The sequence below is a fragment of the Bubalus kerabau genome, chromosome 16 (genome assembly GCF_029407905.1).
Source record: "Bubalus kerabau isolate K-KA32 ecotype Philippines breed swamp buffalo chromosome 16, PCC_UOA_SB_1v2, whole genome shotgun sequence".
In the NCBI taxonomy this organism is placed as follows: Eukaryota; Metazoa; Chordata; class Mammalia; order Artiodactyla; family Bovidae; genus Bubalus; species Bubalus kerabau.
In genome coordinates, this window is record NC_073639.1 from 44,862,599 (window position 1) to 44,880,951 (window position 18,353).

The window sequence follows — 18,353 nt, forward strand, 5'->3', positions numbered from 1 at the left end:
GAAATAATATCAGACCAGGTAAGATCCAGAGGAAAACTTCCTAAGAATTGCATATTCTTTTGTGTGTTTATAATCATATTTTAACTATAGTCTCGGACATATCATAAGCAATCTCTACCTATCAGTATTACCAAACAGTGTATTCAAGTACTTAAACTCAAGTTCTTTTTATGATTGAGGGGTAAAATATGATTGAGTACGAGAAAATATTCTCCCATATGTGTGATGGTTAATACTATGTACCAACTTGGCAGGGCCACAGGGCGCTCCGATATTTGGTTGAACATGACTCTGGGTGTGTCTTGTGAGGGTGTTTCTGGATTAGATTGGCATTTGAATGGCAGAATGAGTGAGGCAGATTGGGTGGGCCTTATTCCATCCACTGAAGGCCTAAATGGAATAAAAGGCTAAGAGAGAAGCTGGGCTTCCCAGGTGGTGCTAGTGGTAAAGAACATACCTGCCAATGCAGGAGATTTGACAGATGTGGGTTTGATCCCTGGGTTGGGAAGATCCCCTAGAGGAGGGCGTGACAACCCACTCCAGTATTCTTGCCTGGGGAATCCCACTGACAGAGGAGCCTGACAGGCTATAGTCCATAGTGTCACACAGGGTCAGATACGACAGAAGCGACCTAACACGCACAAGAGAGAAGCCACACTCTCTCTGCCTGTCTCTAGGTTGGGGCAGGGGTCTTCTCCTGCCTTGGGCAGACCTGGACTCAGACCAGAACTTATTAGAGCGTTGGTTTTCCTGGTTCTCTGGCCTTCAAACTCAGGCTGGGCTTGACACCATTAACTCCTTTCTTTTCCAGGCTTTTGGACTCAGACTGGAATTACACAGCCCTCAGGGTCTCTAGGTCACCAACTGCAGACTAGGGACTTAGCCTCATAATCGTGTGAACCAATTACTTCTAACGAATCTCTTTTACATAGTTATGTACACGTAACTCGAGCACCAGTATAAACAATGATGAGTGAGTCATAGCTCACATAATTAAAATTCTGTGTTATATTTTATTTTTCACTTTACTCAGAATCCTTAAAAAGATAGGAGTATAATTATTTTCCAGAGAGACAGTTTGTCTTCAATAGGAAAAAGAAAATGACATAGTTCCCACATGAGTACATCAGTAGCTAAAAAACGATTGACTTCACATCGATGTCCTGTTTGCTAGAAGGATCTTACTGTCAATATCAAGAAATTTTAGACAAAGTTTTATTATTTTTAATAGAACATAAACTTCTACTAAAAGGAAGTTCTGTTATTTTTCTTATCTAATTCCTGTTTTCTATATGGATTTGTCTGCCTAAGATGCTTTACATAACATCCCAGATCATCAGGCTTATTTCCTTTTTAAAAATGAAAACCAAACAAATGAAAAATTGCTTGACACATTTCCTTTTCATAGAGGAAGAGAGGTATGCCCCCTCTCACACTAAGATGAAATGCACAACTCTGTCGAGGCAAAAACAGCCACTTTTTCAGACCTTCACGAAATGTAATTTTCTACTTATTCTGTTTGCCTTGCAGTTTAGCCAACATCTTTATCTTAGTAGTAGTATTGCCAGGACTAAAGTTCATAGTTTGCATTTGTGCATCTTATTTTGTGCAATATCTTGTATGCTCGCTGGGTTAGAGATACCTGAGTTAGTTGCTTAGGGGTGTGTGCTCTCTTACACACACCCCTGGTGGCTATCAAGTCTGAAATTAAGATCTTGGTAGGGCTGTGTCCTGGAGGGTGTGGGGAAGAAGTTCTTTCTATGTCTGTCTCTTGGTTTCCAGTGCCTTCCAGCAATCCCAGTCATCTCTTGGCTTATATTGCTTATGTCTCTCTTGTCTCTCCTCCCTTTTAAAATATCCTTTCTTGTGTTCCTGAGAATGCCAAATAACCCTCTCCTCCTCTTATAAGAGTTAGAGTCCATATTAAACCCAGGATGACCTCACTGTGAGAGCCATAATTTAATTAAATCTGCAAAGGCCTTATTGCCAAATAAGGTCACATTCATGGGTACTGAAAATTAGGACTTGGACATACTTTTTGGGTAGTCACACTCAACCTGGTATAATGCCTAACTATTATCTGATGTTGCTGTTTGTGAAAGTGTGACAGAAGAGAAGTTTCAGTAATTTAACCTGCTACAATTTAGTAACAGAATGCTCACCAGAGGGGTTCTGCTTCTGGCAAAGATGAAATAACTGAAGGCACAGTAATCTTCACACAATAAAGAAGTTTAACATGAGTAAAATATATAAAATATTGGGCCATAGGCAGGACAAGACTGTGATACCTGTTATACAGGGAAACAAGTTGAGTCCTACAATTTTCCAATTTTACTTCCTGGAGAGAGTTTGCAGGCTTTAGTGCAGCAAGGGGGAAAACAAACAGACCCCAGCAATCTTCCTGAGTTGAGTAGACAGAGATAAGAATTTGGGAATGTCAAGGTAGGTACAGTAAGGAGGATTAAGTACTAAAGTTGGGGAAGGGAGAGAGTGAGATCGAGAGACCCAGCAATATCCAGGGAGTTTCTCAAGTCTTCAGGTCACTAAAGTGTTGGAGACTGGGCAAAGAACCAGAGAAAAGGTAAAAAACAGGTGGGGAAAAAAATCCCCCAAATGACCTAGAGTTTGGGAGATTTCAGGTTCACCACTGCCAGACAAAACAAAAAAACCAACCTCCCCCAATACAAAAAACCTAACAAAGAACAAAAAAAAATCAAATAGCAAAACCACTAAAATTCTTATAGTATAAAAGGATCTGAGTATCAGAGTACATAGAAGGGTAATAAGTTCTGAACTATAACTTAAAGATATTCTTCAGAGTATATGGTAAAAAAAAAAATCACTTTTTCCCCTCTATGTGTCTACACTGTGCTATGTTCTTGAGATATAAAGATTAATCAAACAACATTCACATTTCATAATAATTTAAACTATCAATTGCCTATAAAGCTCATATAATTCTCAAATAAAGGGAGACAAAACAGCTTTCTATGTCAGAAAAATTTAGAGGTGAGTTTCATAATTCAGAACTTTATGGTATACATGAAAGACAAACTCATAAACCCTTTAATTATGGAAGGTATGAATGAGTTAAGAGTATTTACAAGTACCTTGTTGGTAAGAGAAAAAGGAAAAATAGATCTCTTTCTTAGCTGTGTCACCTCACACTGGTCAGAATGGCCACCATCAAAATATCTACAAATAATAAATACTGGAGAGGGTGTGGAGAGAAAGGAGCCTTCTGATACTTTTGGGAGAAATGCAAATTGGTGTACCCACTATGGAGAACAGTATGGAGATACCTTAAAAAAGTGAAAACAGAGCTACCATATGATCCAGCAATTCCACTGCTGAGCATATTTCCAGAAAAGATGAAAACTCTAATTTAAAAATATATACACAGCTCAATGTTTATAGCAGTACTGTTCACAATAGCCAAGGCATGGAAGCAACCTAAACATCTATCAACAGAGGAATGGATAAAGAAGATGTGGCACATGTATACAATGGAATATTACTCAGCCATTAAAAAGAATGAGATAATGCCATTTGCAGCAACATGGATGGACATAGTCAATCCTAAGGGAAATCAGTCTTTTTTTTTTCTTTCTCTTTTTTATTTATTTATTTATTTATTTTTTAAATTTTATTTTATTTTTAAACTTTACATAATTGTATTAGTTTTGCCAAATATCAAAATGAATCCGCCACAGGTATACATGTGTTCCCCATCCTGAACCCTCCTCCCTCCTCCCTCCCCATACCATCCCTCTGGGTCGTCCCAGTGCACCAGCCCCAAGCATCCAGTATCGTGCATCGAACCTGGACTGGCAACTCATTTCATACATGATATTTTACATGTTTCAATGCCATTCTTTCAAATCTTCCCACCCTCTCCCTCTCCCACAGAGTCCATAAGACTGTTCTATACATCAGTGTCTCTTTTGCTGTCTTGTACACAGGGTTATTGTTACCATCTTTCTAAATTCCACATATATGCGTTAGTATACTGTATTGGTGTTTCTCTTTCTGGCTTACTTCACTCTGTATAATAGGCTCCAGTTTCATCCACCTCATTAGAACTGATTCAAACGTATTCTTTTTAATGGCTGAGTAATACTCCATTGTGTATATGTACCATAGCTTTCTTATCCATTCATCTGCTGATGGACATCTAGACTGCTTCCATGTCCTGGCTATTATAAAGAGTGCTGCGATGAACATTGGGGTACACGTGTCTCTTTCCCTTCTGGTTTCCTCAGTGTGTATGCCCAGCAGTGGGATTGCTGGATCATAAGGCAGTTCTATTTCCAGTTTTTTAAGGAATCTCCACACTGTTGTCCATAGTGGCTGTACTAGTTTGCATTCCCACCAACAGTGTAAGAGGGTTCCCTTTTCTCCACACCCTCTCCAGCATTTATTACTTGTAGACTTTTGGATTGCAGCCATTCTGACTGGGGAAATCAGTCTTGAATATTCATTGGAAGGACTGATGCTGAAGCTGAAACTCTGATACTTGGACCACCTGATGTGAAGAACTGACTCACTGGAAAAGACCTTGATGCTGGGAAAGATTGAAGGCAGTAGAAGGCAACAACAGAGGATGAGATGGTTGGATAGCATCACCGACTTGATGGACATGAGTTTGAGCAAGCTCTGGGGGTTGGTGATGGACAGGGAAGCCTAGCATGCTGCAGTCCATGGGGCTGCAGAGTCACATGACCAAGCAACTGAACTGAACTAGATGGACACAGAGATTATCAAATTAAGTGAAGTAAGTCAGACACAGAAAAACAAATATATAATATCACTTATATGTGTATCTAAAAAATGATACAGATGAACTTTACAAAACAAAAACAGACTCACAGACATAGAAAACAAACTATGGCTATGGTTATCAAAGGTGGGGAAGGGATAAACTCGATATATACATACGACTATACATAAACTTGGAGAAGGCAATGGCACCCCACTCCAGTACTTTTGCCTAGAAAATCCCATGGACGGAGGAGCCTGGTAGGCTGCAGTCCATGGGGTCGCTAGAGTCAGACACGACTGAGCGACTTCATTTTCACTTTTCACTTTCATGCATTGGAGAAGGAAATAGCAACCCACTCCAGTGCTCTTGCCTGGAGAATCCCAGGGACGGGAAGCCTGGTGGGCTGCCGTCTATGGGGTTGCACAGAGGCGGACACGATTAAAGCGACCCAGCAGCAGCAGCAGCATACATAAACTAGATAATTAATAAGAACCTATTGTATAGCACAGGCAACTCTAGTCAATACTCTGTAATGACCTGTATGGGAAAAGAAGCAAAAAAGAATGAATATATGACTGATTCACTTTGCTGTACACCTGAAACACAATGTTGTAAATCAACTATACTCCAATATAATTTTTTTAAAGAAGAAAGGCATATAAAAAAGAAAAAATAGCCAGTGTCTTGGAAGACCCTATGAGGTTCTCCAGAAAACCATGGGGAGTGCTGTATTTGTGACTTTTACCTGTAATAAGTAGTAAGTTGGGGTCAGGCTTGCAGCCTGCTGTCTCCACACATGAAACAATTTTCACCTTTCTCTCCAGTTCATTTCCAGTGATTTGTTTCACTGGATCTTGCTGCAAAATATCCATTTGGAAGTTGGGATTTTTGTTTTGTTTCATGAGATCTTGTCAATATGAATTGTGTTAGAGATTTTATTATTAAAGAAAGAAAGAGTCAGTTTGCAGAATCTGAAATGGCTACTTCAGATTGGCCACTAAAATAAACTAGATAATTAATAAGAACCTATTGTATAGCACAGGAGACTCTAGTCAATACTCTGTAATGACCTGTATGGGAAAAGAAGCCAAAAAAAATGAATATATGACTGAAAATAGATATGGCCACTACCTGGAGATGATTCAACATATGGAAATTAAGTGTTTGAGCCAAAAATAATAATACAATGCCCAGTTTTTATTATCGTTATTTTTTTGCTAAAAATACCACTTAAATGGAATGGTTTTAAGCATTTTGTTTTTTTCTCCCCCAAACCTTCATAAAATTAAATGAATACCTGTTTTTTTTAAAATAACTTTTCTCTCTTCCACTAGAGGTAGAAGACAATATTCTTTATTTTGTAAGAACTTAGTACTTTGAAATCCTTTAAATATCAAGGTATAAGTCACAGATTCAAAAGAATTTAGAGTTCAGGTGTGATAAGAATCACCAAGAGCACTTGTAAAAAGTGCAAATTCATACTTTTCAGCCCCAGAGATAGTAATCCATTAGGCCATTGTAGGAAACCCAAGAGTATGCATTTTTTTTCAACATGCAGAAAATGGAAGTGATCTGGTTTAAGCAGCTTAATGTTTTGCAGCTCCTCAAAAGAGAACATTAAAGAATGGGAATGGACTCAAAGAGTAGCTAAGAAGTCTTTTTAATTACACTATTAATTTAAAACAGTGAATTTCTGGAGCAGGATACATCACACACTTAAATATAATAATTCCAAATGTTAGTCATTTTTGCTTTTGTTGTTATTTTGAATACACACATATGCTTTCTTCCACTAGGGAAAATAATTGAGAATGAATTATAATTGTTTAAGATCAAGAAAAATTGTTCAAAAATGGCTAGAACATGAAAGAAATCAGATTCGAAGGGTACATTATATATGATCCCATTTATATGAAATTTTAGAATAGGCAAAAAGCAATCTAGAATGACAGAAAACAGATCATTCGTGGCCTGGAGCATAAAGTTAGCTTCACAGAGGCAGAAGGGAACTTTTGGGGTTGCTGGAAATGTTCTGTGTGTAGTGGTGCTTATATGAGTGTGTATTTGCTAAAGCTCATATAGCACCGGTCACTTAAAATGGGAGAATTTTATTGGATGCAAATTATACCTTATTAAAGTTAATAAATAGACTGTAAGATATTTGTGTGTGTGTGTGTGTGTGTGTGTGTGTGTGTGTGTGTGTTTTAACGAGGCCAAATTTCTGAAACAAGTATGTTCAGTAGCTCACAGGATCTCAAGCAGCACCATGGAACCAGGCTTAGATCCTACTGCACGGAGGCCATGAAAGTGAGTTTCTGGCATCCACCTTTAGGAGGTGGGATTCCCAAGCTGGAAATTTTCCCAACTGTCTTGATTTTTGCTTCTTTTATTTGTGTGTACTTATGTGTATGCATTCTTATTTTGAAATTTTAACCAGTACCAAAAAGGATAAAGAGGAAAATAACATTCCTTCACACTCTCTTTGCCTAGTTTTAATTACTTCAACATTTAGACATACGCTTCTGAACTATTTTGCTGTTGATTCTTTAACACATATTAACGAACACATAGATAATTCATTGCCATAAAAAGTCGAGTATTACAGGTAATGCTCGAGGTTACCTTGACCCAGTGTTGCCATTTTAATCTTATTTATCCTCATTAAAAGCAAACCTTATGAGTTTGGTGTACATGTTTTTCTAACATGTTGCATACATATGAATTTATAGAAAATATACATATTACTTTGATTTTTACAGTTTTTTATTTTTTATTTTTTTTCCAATGGAAACCATTTTATTAATATCCAGCTTCTTTTTTTCTAGAGATGATTATTTTTTATCAAAATGATTCAGTAATACACACATACACACACACATATATATATATACACATTCTTTTTCATAATTCTTTTCATTATGGTTTATCACAAGATACTGAATATAGTTACCTGTGCTATACAGTAGGGCCTTGCTGTTTATCCATCCTATATATAAGAGTTTGCATTTGCAAATCCCAAACTCCCAATACTTCCTTGCCCCACCTACCATCAGACATCTTTTTTTTTTTTATTTTATTTTATTTTTAAACTTTACATAACTGTATTAGTTTTGCCAAATATCAAAATGAATCTGCCACAGGTATACATGTGTTCCCCATCCTGAACCCGCCTCCCTCCTCCCTCCCCATACCATCCCTCTGGGTCGTCCCAGTGCACCAGCTCCAAGCATCCAGTATCGTGCATCGAACCTGGACTGGCAACTCGTTTCATACATGATATTTTACATGTTTCAATGCCATTCTCCCAATTCTTCCCACCCTCTCCCTCTCTCACAGAGTCCATAAGACTGTTCTATACATCGGTGTCTCTTTTGCTGTCTCGTACACAGGGTTATTGTTACCATCTTTCTAAATTCCATATATATGCGTTAGTATACTGCATTGGTGTTTTTCTTTCTGGCTTACTTTACTCTGTATAATAGGCTCCAGTTTCATCCACCTCATTAGAACTGATTCAAATGTGTTCTTTTTAATGGCTGAGTAATACTCCATTGTGTATATGTACCACTGCTTTCTTATCCATTCATCTGCTGTTGGACATCTAGGTTGCTTCCATGTCCTGGCTATTATAAAGAGTGCTGCGATGAACATTGGGGTACATGTGTCTCTTTCCCTTCTGGTTTCCTCAGTGTGTGTGCCCAGCAGTGGGATTGTTGGATCATAAGGCAGTTCTATTTCCAGTTTTTTAAGGAATCTCCACACTGTTGTCCATAGTGGCTGTACTAGTTTGCATTCCCGCCAACAGTGTAAGAGGGTTCCCTTTTCTCCACACCCTCTCCAGCATTTATTACTTGTAGACTTTTGGATCGCAGCCATTCTGACTGGTGTGAAATGGTACCTCATAGTGGTTTTGATTTGCATTTCTCTGATAATGAGTGATGTTGAGCATCTTTTCATGTGTTTGTTAGCCATCTGTATGTCTTCTTTGGAGAAATGTCTATTTAGTTCTTTGGCCCATTTTTTGATTGGGTCATTTATTTTTTAAAAATGGTATCACAATACCGTGTACATGGTTCTACAACTCATCTTTTTACTGAGTGTGTTTTTCAGAAGCTCTCCCAATACTGATATACACAAGGCTAAGAGGTAGCAACTCTATCAGCACAAATAAATCGGTATAACAGGACTAAAAGAAGATTTGGTAGTTCAGAGGAAATGCTATATTATTCATTCTTTAACACTTGTTAGGGAATTTTAGTAATCAGGCATTTTTGTTGTGACAGTAGAAAGTTCTTACTCTGGATGCCAGTCTCACTGGGAATAAGTGCTGCCTCTCTGCACAAAGAGACAGAAAGCAAAGACAAAGTTAATGCAAACACAAGAATCTGACCACACTAAGCCCCAGACTTCAAAAGACATGGGCGTTAACTTCCTAAGGCAAGCAAAGAAAGTGGAGATCTACAATTGCCCATTTAGACTAGTCTCTACCTAAAAAGGTGCTGGTTTGGTAAGCATTTTGAAAAAGCTTCTTTTCTCTAACTTTTACTAACACTACTCTCACTAAGGCTATAGGCACTGCCTGGTAGCAGACTATACAGTGGTAATGGGATTTTTTTTTTTTTTCTTCATTTTTCCTCTGCAACTGCTTTATTTCACATTTAAAATTTTGCATACAAATTTGCAACCTCAACTAAAAAGTAATTCAATGCCATTAATATAAAAAAATTAAATATATTTAAATGAGAAAAATAGTTTTGCTTCATATCAATTTATTCAAAGCTATCAGTATAATTAGTGACATTTCAGGTTAAAATTAAATGAGATTTTGGAAGATGTTAATCAAATATTTATTTATATTCACAATTCAACAATTAAGCAGTGTCATTTTTAAGTTGTACTCATAGACAGGTATAAGTAGTTGTTTGGGTTGTGGGGGAGTGGTAAGGGAAGCAGTTCTTACAATGTAATCTCTGATCTACAGACACAGGCTTTTTCCCTCAAACAAGATGTAATAATAATAGCTGAGAATTATACAATGTTTTCCAAGTGCCAGACAATCATGAAAATACAGATTTTCACTAATTTGAACTTCCTGGTAACCATGTGAGATGGACACTAGCAATAGCCCCAGTTTACAGATGAGGAATCTGACTAGAACATTTATCCAAAGCCACACAATTAAGGTGAAGCAGAGGTGAGATTTAAACCCACACAGATCAGCTAGGGAGTCACATACATTTTGCCCCTCCAAGTAGCAAAGTAATGTGATATCATCAAGTGGGAGTGGACGAAACTTACACTGCACTATTCCAGTTTTTTTATACTATTATTTTAAGAGTTTGGGAACCATTGTAATAAACATTGTAATAGCCATTCCATTTCAGTTTTCTTAAAGACGACTATCATGTTCTGTGATTTTCTTTGACCTAGTGTAAACTACCATTTAAAAATTGAAGAAAACCACTGGTTACAAGAGAGGTTTTAGAAAAAATATATTTCATAAAAAAATTAAATTGTACATCTAATGGAGTGTATTGGTTCCTTAAAATTCTCACTGTGATAAGCTACAACCCTGCTTCAGCAATTCTAGAATTTCTCCACAAGTTAGAGTTCATACATATATGGGTGTATATTCATGGGTATGTAATAAGCTAGAATCTTGCTTCAGCAATTCTAGATTTTACCCCCAATTTATAGTAGAACATTCATATATGCATGTGTATTTACGGGTGTATACTTGTAAACATACGTATATGTGTTACACACATATTCTCAACAGTGGGAAGTTTTTGTTCTCTAAGGATGGATTTTATCTGGAGATATCAAAGGCATTTTGAGCTAACTGGGTGGGTGATTGAGAATCGGGCAACATTAATTTGAAGTAAAAATAAGTCTGGGCTGAAAATAATGAAATGGCTTTTTTAACATTCACTTGCCAACTCTGACATTTATTTTTTCTCACAAAGGCTCCAGATATCTTTGGATCCTAATTCCATCATAATATAAGTCTTCTTCCTGCTCCATCCCCCACGTTTTTATGCCTGTCTTCATGAATGAGGCTCATATTTTGGAAATGTGGACACATACAAAATTCTTTACATATGAATGCCACACTTTGCTAGATTATACACCAGTAAACACATATTGTGGTCAAAGCAGCATCTTCAGATACAATGAGGTCAAGTCCTACCTTCATAAACAGTTCATTAGAAGAACTTCTCATTTTTACACTTGACTGACAGCTGGTTTTCCTTCAGTGTCACATTTGTGGGAAAGAAAATCATTTACCCTAATCCAGGACGGATGAAGATCCACTTGCTGTGTGAGCATGAACTCTGTTCTCAGCACAATCTCTTGTGTCCAGGAGAGAAGTGTTCTCAAGTGCTGCTGCCATCTGCTGGCCTTGTGGTTGTCAAATTTTAGAAAAAGCTGTGCATAAGGCTCCAGTCAAGATGATGCAAAATGCAAGCATCATCAGCAGGTAGTTTTTTCGACCCTGAGTAATAAAAAGAATAACTAACATTAAGAAGACCTGAATCAAATATGTAAAAAGCACAAACTCTCAAGATTTCTGTGGACCTTACTAACCATCTGGTCTACCTCCTGTATGCTTTTCCATTATCCCTCTGTATGAATCTTCCAGGTTCTCAGGTCCTCTGTCATTACCCATTCAATAAATACATGTGCACTCCTACTATCCATCCACATGTTCTGGGATTAAAATGGTAAGCAAAACGTGCCCCTATTCAGTGACTCATGTAATGTGGGAGATGGGAATGAGTAACATGCAAACAGCGGTGGCTGTTTTGAGTGCATCACAAAGAAATCTTAAGGAGGCAGATCTAGAGTTGAGTGGAGCTCCTAAGTATCAGTGAACTGGGGGAAGAGGAGGGCAGCAAAATCTCAAATACAGATTTTGAGTAGAAGGAATGTGTGTGCAAAGCTCTGTTGTAAGAGAAACATGGTACTTTCCAGGGACTGAAAGAAGGTCTGAGAGGGTGCAGCAGTGAATTAAGTGTGGCTCGATGAGGGTGGAGGCTATGCATGTGCCTGAGCAGAAGGTATCTTAGAGGCCATGTTATACTTTGGATTTACTTTTCAAGCAATGGAAAGACATGAGAAGAACAGGCAGAGCCAAGTATATTGAAAAGACAGGCTTGCATTTCGTAAAGCCCACACTTTTGCAGATGATGAACAGATTGGAGGGGGCCAGAATGGATGCAAAGGGGACCAGTGAGGAGGTGACCGCAGTCCTCCTGGGAAGAGAGGATGAAGTGCAGATGGAGAGACAGAGACCAAGCTAAAGGGCAAGGGAGAAACAGAAACAAAGATGACTCCCCCAGCTACATGTGGGTGCACTGGTCTTAAAGATGGAACCACGGAGGATGCCAGCCAATCATTATATGAACAAACATATACCACTCTGTGTTCAGTAGAATACTGGATTTCTCACAAGTTCCATCTCTAAGAGTTTAGATAGATCGATTCTAATCTCTCTCCCACAAGATAAACCCTCAGACACTGGAAAATAAGTGTGCTGTATCCCTGAAGCACTTTTTTCCTTGGTCAATATTTTAGCTCCTCTGACCATCTTTCATAGGGAACAATTTGAAGCTCCCACATAGTCCTGGCTGTTCTCCTCTGAATGATTGCCAGGCTAAACAGTCTATATGACTGGGGTTAAATGTAGACCCAATACTCTGAGGCAAGTGGAACAGGATCTCAATTACACTGAGATCTCCTTGTAGTCAAATCATATGATACTATTATCAGCTTTTAGTAAAACTAATGACAATTAATATATAACCAAAATGTCAAAAATGTATATCCCCATTTTTCATCTGAATAAAGAATTGGGTTAGAGTAGGTGATTCTGCATCCATCTGATGACCAGAGTGGTCTTTATAAGTTGGATTTGGCTGGCTTAATTGATTCACTACCAGCACAAACTCTGCAAAAGTCACTCTGGTATAAGTTCCACAAGTGAAAGACAGCATAAAACCTTGCCAAGCCCAGGGCAGCTAATTTACTCACACTCACATACAGCACACACAGACACATAAACACACACACACACTCCTGAAGGCTTTAAGGTTTCCTGACAACTTTTTCTTAAAGGCTGCAGCCTTTGCCTAGATACCAGTATTGGTGCAGAGCAGGCACTCAATAAATATTTGTTCAAAGAGTCAATACACTCAATTTCCAAATGTGCTGTGTGAATTAAACAACTGATGAGATCATTGACATAAGGAAAAACAATATATGGGGTCTCAATTATCAGCACTTTACAACCAATTATGTGAATATGTTGTAAGCTCTATGTTTTATTGTCTTTGGAGGCAGTAGAACAATGTTCTCAGGGACTAAAATTTTTTCCCTTTTAAGATTAAGAATCTGAGCAAACTTCCTAGTCTCCTAGAGATAAAGACCAATTATATTTGGGCAAAAGCAATAGTTTTACTTTGTCAAAGGTGAATGCTAACTCTTAGAAAGAGCACGCTAACAATCTCCCCAAAGCAAAAAGTGTTTAATGTGGATTTCTGAGACAGGTGGTAAGATGACAAATCATCTCACTCTTTATCTGGGAGTCACTATTGACTTGTAAATTGTGGTAACAATTCCCTGCATTGGGATTACTGTGGACATTCTGACTAAAGTGTGTTGCTAAAAATATACTGGCGGTCTAGCTTAAAATAGCTAAATATGAGATTCTAAAAGAAACTTTCCAAAGAGGAACAGATATTAGATATAAAAGAATGTCAGAAGGGCAAAGCGTCCAACCAAAGCACTAATGGCATTGAAATGAAATAAAATCTTTAAACTCTTCCACACAGTGCTCGGATCTCCGATTAAGTCCTCACTGCTGTAGGTTGTGGACTTTTAAATATGTACCTTCGAGGACTGCTTCAAGACATAGCTGACAGGACCTACAAGTCACAAACATAAAACGTTTTGCTAATAAGGACCTTCTGTACAGCATGGGGAACTCTGCTCAATACGCAATGACCTATATGGGAAAAGAATCTAAAAGAGGGTTGATACATGTAGATGTAGAACTGATTTAATTTGCTGCACAGCAGAAACTAATAGAACGTCGTAAATCAACTATACCTTAATAAAAACTTTAAAAAATATTGCTTTTTTTTCCTCTAGGGTTTTGTTTTTAAGAAAAATAATTTAAAAAATTCAAATAGGATTTTGGTTTCAGTGTCTAGTTAAACTCTTAAACTCATTGGCATATAAAGCGTTTAAAACTGTCCTTTAGGTCATCTGTCAAGAGGCAGTTAGGCATCTGCTTTGAATGGTAAGTACAATGGACACTCCTTAAGTTCTGCTTGTAGACAGATTTGTAAGGTGTTTTAACTAGAGTTAAAAGGTCAACAAAACTCATTGAGCTTTCAGCTGTAGCCCTCCAGGCTCCTCTGTCCATGGGATTTCTCAGGCAAGAATACTGGAGTGGGTTGCCATTTCCTTCTCCAGGGGATCTTCCCAACACAGAGATTGAACCCATGTCTCCTGCTTGGCAGGCAGATTCTTTAGGACTGAGCTATCAGGGAAGCCCAGAGGGTCAACAAAATTTGCTGTGCTTTCAGCTTTGCCTTCCCTCTCTCTATTTGCATACATACTTGGCCAAACTCAAGCACTCACTTGCACATCTATAGATGGAACACGCTGGGATTTTATTGGAATTACACTGTTGGTGAATGGAGATGCTGCCCAGTAACAACAGGGAGCCGTTCCATCAGGGATATGGTGAGTTGCTCATTTGTTATGACAATCTTTGATGTTCTGTAGTAAGCTTCTGCAGTATAGGAAATTATTTCATAAATCCAGCACATTTCTTGCTATTTTCTTACATTTTTTATCATTTTTGTTGGTATTAATAGCATTTATTTTTTTTAAATTGGTTCTTGATGGCATATTGGAAAGTTACTAATTTAATATTTATATTTCAGTGCCTTACAAAGTGATCTTATTGGTTCTCCAGATTTTCAGCCAATTCTTTTAAATTTACAGAAGAATATTATATGCAAACAATATTTTTTCTTATTTTTCTCTTATATCTTCTTAATTTTATCCTAGCCTACTGGCTATGATCTCCAGAAAATACTGAGTAACAGCAATGATGGAAAGATCTTTGACTTATAGAGAACTCATATTTTTTCAGTTCTATTGAGATATAATTGACAGAGAATGCTTATGTTTCACTTTAGTTATGTATTTACATAGTTTTTGATAGACATATCAACTAAGCTTCCTCTTATTTCCTATTCCTCCTATTGTTAACTGTTGTTCTCTCAATTAAAAACTGGTTTTTAATTTTAGTAAATACTTTTTGAATATATACTATTACACAGTTTCTTTTCTATCTGAAAACAGTACAATAAATTACATTATACATAATATGATCCATCATTGCATTCCTGAATTAAACCCTACTTGGTCGTGTTTTATCATTTTTAAAAGCCCCTCCTCTAATTGATCTGAGCTTTTTTTCCAGGTATCTTAAAAAGTCATTTTGTCTTTTATGTGTCTCTTTAAAAGACTCTCAAGAATTAACAGTAGGCCCAATAGTTGGGTATTCTCTTGCTCAAGTAAGTTCCTCTATCTAGGGAAGAAGATTTTTAATTCAGTATTGTTATACTGTAAAATAATTTTTATATGCTTCATAATAAAGCTATTCTTAGTTTATGCTTATTTATACCTATAGTTGTAAATAGGCTTGTGATTTTCTAAGGTTTCAGCATGTTGTGCTGAATAATACCCAGTTCTTAAATAGGAATCATTATCCTTCATGAAGCAGATGAAATATTTGTGAAGAGATTTAGAGTGTGCTTTGGCATAAAATTATTTTTTTTTTTTGTGGAAAGCAATCCTAACTAAAATAAGTAAAAAATATATTCAAAAGAATGCTGCTGCTGCCAAGTCACTTCAGTCGTGTCCGACTTTGTGCGACCCCACGGACTGCAGCCTACCAGGCTTCTCCGTCCATGGGATTCTCCAGGCAAGAACACTGGAGTGGGTTACCATTTCCTTCTCCAATGCATGAAAGTGGAAAGTGAAAGTGAAGTCGTTCAGTCATGTCCGACTCTTAGCGACCCCATGGACTGCAGCCTACCAGGCTCCTCCATTCATGGGATTTTCCGGGCAACAGTACTGGAGTGGGGTGCCAATGCCTTCTCCCATTCAAAAGAATAAATGTCTATAAATGTTTTAAGTTGTCTTGTAAATGTAAAAACACAGCAATCAAGATTGTGATCCAAATATCTTCTAAACAAATTTATTACTTCTTTAACCTGAAAATCTTACTTGTATTAACATCTTATGACTTTCTAAGTCAACACATTTCATTTGAAATGAATGATATGACGTTTTAAATCTAAAATTGAGTAATCACTTTAAGAATTTTCCAGGGACATGTTCACTTTATGGCTCCCAGAGATTAGCAACATCAGATCTTCTTAGAGAGAGGAATTATTTGCTTCTTGTTAAGGCAAAATATATCCATAATGCCTTGACAGTGTCTCTAACTTATATTGTTTTCAGTAAAAACTACTACAAAATACCATTCACATAGCCTCAACTGAAGGCTTTTTCCACAAATAAAGGTAAAGGGGAAAAATCTTAAAAACAATTTTTAATGAAAACACACACATACGCATCCTAGAACTACTTGGTAAAAGCATTTTAAGTCACCATCATTTTATGCTTGAGAGGGTGTTCTCCTATAAAGATGCTGGTTGGATGTGGAGGACTTTGGAAGGCATGAGATTCAACAACAACAAAAAAATCTATTCTCAAATTCCATCTGCCTCAAGGATGTTTTAATTTGGGGGTAAAAATTTTCATCTTGTTTATCTAACATTTTTCACTAGACAAAATTTCTACCTATCCTATTTTATTGGATGATTTAACCAAAATCTTTTAAGGGAAAATAAAGTCAACTAAAGCATTTTTCCTCTAAGGTTGGGGTGGAGAAAAACATACCCATAATAATTATTATATGGTTAGTATTTTCTTTTCTAATTAGAGACGATAACACTTTGAATATCTGACCTGTCAAATTCATTCACCTGTTTTCTGCCCTGGGCTTTGGTGTTGCAGTTTTCAGAAATAATACATAGTATTAAATATGTTTCTTGACTGGATCTACAACTTTTGTGTACATACCTGTATTTCCTTAAACATGAAGACACCCCACATTGTAGCTATAAATCCTGGACCCTTAAATTAAAAAAAAATTAATTAAATTGGCTATTTTTCTGTGACTGTACTCTACACAAATACAGTAAGTTGGAGAGCTGACCTGACACTTTTATCAAATAAATTTTGATTGTAAATCAATATAATAACATTGTCAGGAAAAACTATTCATAATCTCAATTCAAACTCAATATTAAGTTAAACTAAGCAGCATTAGGAGAAAAATGAAGACTTTTTTCCTTTTTTTCTTTATGGTTTTCATTTTTATTTTTTTGATGATGATAGAATATTGTGTGCCATAGAATGTTTTTCTTCAATGTGATTTATAACAAAATATTTTCATAAGCAAATAGATAATCTTTTTCACTAGTTCCTCAAGATACTAGAAACGGGCTTAATAGGAACAAGTGTATGAATAAACATAACTTCCTTTAGCATGAGATAATTTCAAAACTAAAGAAATTCTAATATGTTATTTTGGACCTGAAATATAGCACGTACTTTAAAGTTTTCCTTAACTGGAGAAGGAAATGGCAATCCATTCCAGTATTCTTGCCTGGAAAATTCCATGGACACAGGAGCCTGGGCGGGTACAGTCCATGGGTTTGCAAAAGAGTAGGACACGACTCAGCAATTAACACTTCAACTGATATTACTGGACAGTAATCAGCTATATCTCACATTTCACTCTAATGAATGCTAAAGGTAGTATTATGGCATGATGGAAAAATAAACAGTGGGTTAGTGAGCAGGAGACAAAGACAGGAATGAAATAATATAGGACAAAAGAGAAGAAACGAGATGGAAAAAAGATTTGCAATTTGAAAATTTTAAGCTCTTAAAGCATATTATTATTATTATTTATTTATTTTTTGCTGAGAAAGGAAAACATTGTAACTTAGATCAATTGCTGTCTTTGTGAAAAAGATGTATAGTATCAGCATTCTGATGATTCATTTTCAAGTCCTGCACAAACTCTGGAAGAGTTCCAAATAAACAATCCCGACCTGTTTCCCACTGTTTCCCAGTTGTACATGACTGGATCAGCAAAGCTGGACTGCATTCCTGACAGGTAAGCCAAGCAATGGGAACACATTACTTTCTGTTTATCAGGTTCCAGAAAAGTCAAGATTCAAAGAGCCAGAGAAATAGGTCAAAGGAACTGTCTTCCACCAATGATGTATGGGCTTAAGCCTCAAAAATCCAAACCAAACAAGAAACACCTGGGCCCTTTGGCAATTCCACACTGACTTTGGGCAGGATGGGAGGAAACAATAGCACAGGGCACAAAATATTAATGTTATCATGCCAATCACACTTTATCCTCTTCAATCTGGAAACTCATTTCCCTTTCCGAGTACGTGGGCGAAGACTATACCAAGAGGTA

The 18,353-nt window shown here is 37.0% G+C and overlaps 1 protein-coding gene across 1 annotated transcript in view; it reads right to left on the reverse strand.

Moving 5' to 3' along the window:
- Positions 1 to 11,174: 11,174 nt before the first annotated feature.
- TMEM144 (transmembrane protein 144) overlaps positions 11,175 to 18,353 on the reverse strand; it is a 34,985-nt gene continuing 27,806 nt past the window's right edge. The window contains exons 10-11 of the mRNA XM_055550205.1: positions 16,934 to 16,987; positions 11,175 to 11,258 (exon numbers count right to left, since the gene is read on the reverse strand). Of these exons, the coding sequence (XP_055406180.1) occupies positions 11,175 to 11,258; positions 16,934 to 16,987 (138 nt within the window). The remainder of the gene's footprint in view (positions 11,259 to 16,933; positions 16,988 to 18,353) is intronic.